Source organism: Colobus angolensis, unplaced genomic scaffold, assembly GCF_000951035.1.
Source record: "Colobus angolensis palliatus isolate OR3802 unplaced genomic scaffold, Cang.pa_1.0 Scaffold272, whole genome shotgun sequence".
In the NCBI taxonomy this organism is placed as follows: domain Eukaryota; kingdom Metazoa; phylum Chordata; class Mammalia; order Primates; family Cercopithecidae; genus Colobus; species Colobus angolensis.
Genome location: NW_012115955.1, coordinates 61,666 through 63,720, shown reverse-complemented (window position 1 = coordinate 63,720; position 2,055 = coordinate 61,666). Strand labels below are relative to the sequence as shown.

Here is a 2,055-nt window from a genome sequence, read left to right as displayed (position 1 = left end):
GGAAAAAAGGAGAAAAAAAGAGGAAAAAGAATCAAAGAAAGCCTATGAGACTTGTGCCATGATATTACGATAACAGATTTTGGAAATATAGAAGAGAAACAGAGAGAAGAGACAGACAAAGACACAGGAAACTTATTTAACAAAATAATAGCTGAAAATCTCCCAATTCTTGGGAGAGATGTGGACATCCAGTTCCACGAAGCTTAAAGGGTCCAATACATATTCAACCCAAAAAGGTCTTGTCTAAGGCACATTATAATCAATTTGTCAAAAGTCAAACACAAAGAAAAAATTCTAAAATTAGCAAGAGAGAAGCATCAAATCCCAAGTAAGCAAGTCTGCTTTGGAGTTTTCACAGCAGAAACCTTGAAGGCTAGGAGAGATTAGGATGATATATTCAAAGTGCTAATGAGAAATCTGTCAGCAAAGAGTACTGTACTTAGCACAGCTACCCATCAGAAATTAAACAAATAAAGTCTTTACCAGACAAGCAAATGCTTATGGAATTCATCACTATAAGACCAGGCTGATAAGAAATGCTTAAGGGAGTGCTTCAATCACAAGTAAAAGAACAATACTAAAGCAAAAACACAGGACACTATCAACCTGTTAAAAATAAATTCACATTCAAATTGAGAACTCTACATTACTGAAATAATGCTTTAGAATCTTTCAAATCACCCTTGAGAAAGGTGAACATCAAAATAGTCAAAGATATTTATATCCACAATGAGTTCTTAATAAATGCCCAATACAGAACAATATAAATTAAGGCAAAAAAATACAAATTTTGTGCATTGACAAGGGATGTGGGGATAGTATAGCAGGTTCATGTGTGATCAAAACTTTTAATCAACTTTAAATAGTCTATCATAACTATAAATTTTTAAATGTAAGCTCCAGAGTAACCAAAGAGAAAAAAATTACACCAGATATGTCAATGAAATAAAGAATCAGTTTATCAGTAGAGAAACTCACCAAATCATAAAGCGAACAACAAAAGAAACAAAAGATCTACAAAACAACCAGAAAACAATTAACAAAAGGACAGAAGTTAACTGCTCGCCTTTTAATATCTTTGAATACAGACGCTTTCAATTCTCCAATAGAAAGATGTAGAGCGGGTGAACGGTTTTTCATACATGTTTCCCTAGTCCAGACACCCAAGAGTATGTTCCTCTCTTGGGCATAAGAAAATCTAGAGTTATATTTAGGATATCATAATGTGTGGGGAAGAGTGGACCGAGCTGGCATGCTCACAATGACCAAATTATGTTCGTCATATTTTAATTCAATACATTGATCTACTATTAACTTGTAAATAATGTATTTGTTTTCTGGACACATTCCAGGAAGACCAGAGAAACTGACTTTTATCTATATGGAATAATCCACTGGTGAATTTCTTTTAGGATAGACCAAAGCTGATCTAGAACATAATCTTCACATACTTGGATCCTTCCCACGAGATGAGAAAGAACATCTGGGGTGAAAGACTCCGTTAGAAGAGCAATGTGGGATGGTGCTGTGCTAATTGGTAGTCCCTGCCCTACATCTTTGTAGAGGACTGGAGCCCAGAGTGGGCCATGGTCAACTTATATGTTGAAGCGAAGGTCTCCTTCTAGGTGTGCATGTGCTTATTACAGATATGCCACGGTGCAAAGTACCCCAGGAATACAGGAATAAGTAAGAATACATGCTGTATCCATGATCATGATGCCCACAGGCCAGAATGCCAGCTGTGGAATTGTACAGCTTGGGTCGAAAGCCTGGCTGGGCCATGACCACCTGAATGACCTGAGGAATGATCTCAGACAAACTTGTAAAAAGAAGTGGAGACCCTGCCTGCCAGCGGGGTATGTGGTAAGAGGCAGCATCCAGTCAGGTCAGGGCACCGTGTCCTCTCCTTGGAAACCTGCGCAGCGAGGCTGGTGGCCCTCAAGGCCACAGTAGCCATGGAGAAGGCAGGCCTGGCTCCAGGCGGCACAGAAGCAATGGAGAGGCCCCGGGAAGCCTGGTGAGATCTGGCTGGTCCTGCGCCCTGCTTCCAGCAAG

General features: G+C 39.6%; 1 protein-coding gene across 1 annotated transcript in view; it reads left to right on the top strand.

Moving 5' to 3' along the window:
• The first annotated feature begins 1,707 nt into the window (after positions 1-1,707).
• LOC105516022 (putative UPF0607 protein ENSP00000381514) overlaps positions 1,708-2,055 on the top strand; it is a 2,005-nt gene continuing 1,657 nt past the window's right edge. Inside the window, exon 1 of the mRNA XM_011948028.1 lies at positions 1,708-1,863. Coding sequence (XP_011803418.1) covers positions 1,708-1,863 — 156 coding nt within the window. The remainder of the gene's footprint in view (positions 1,864-2,055) is intronic.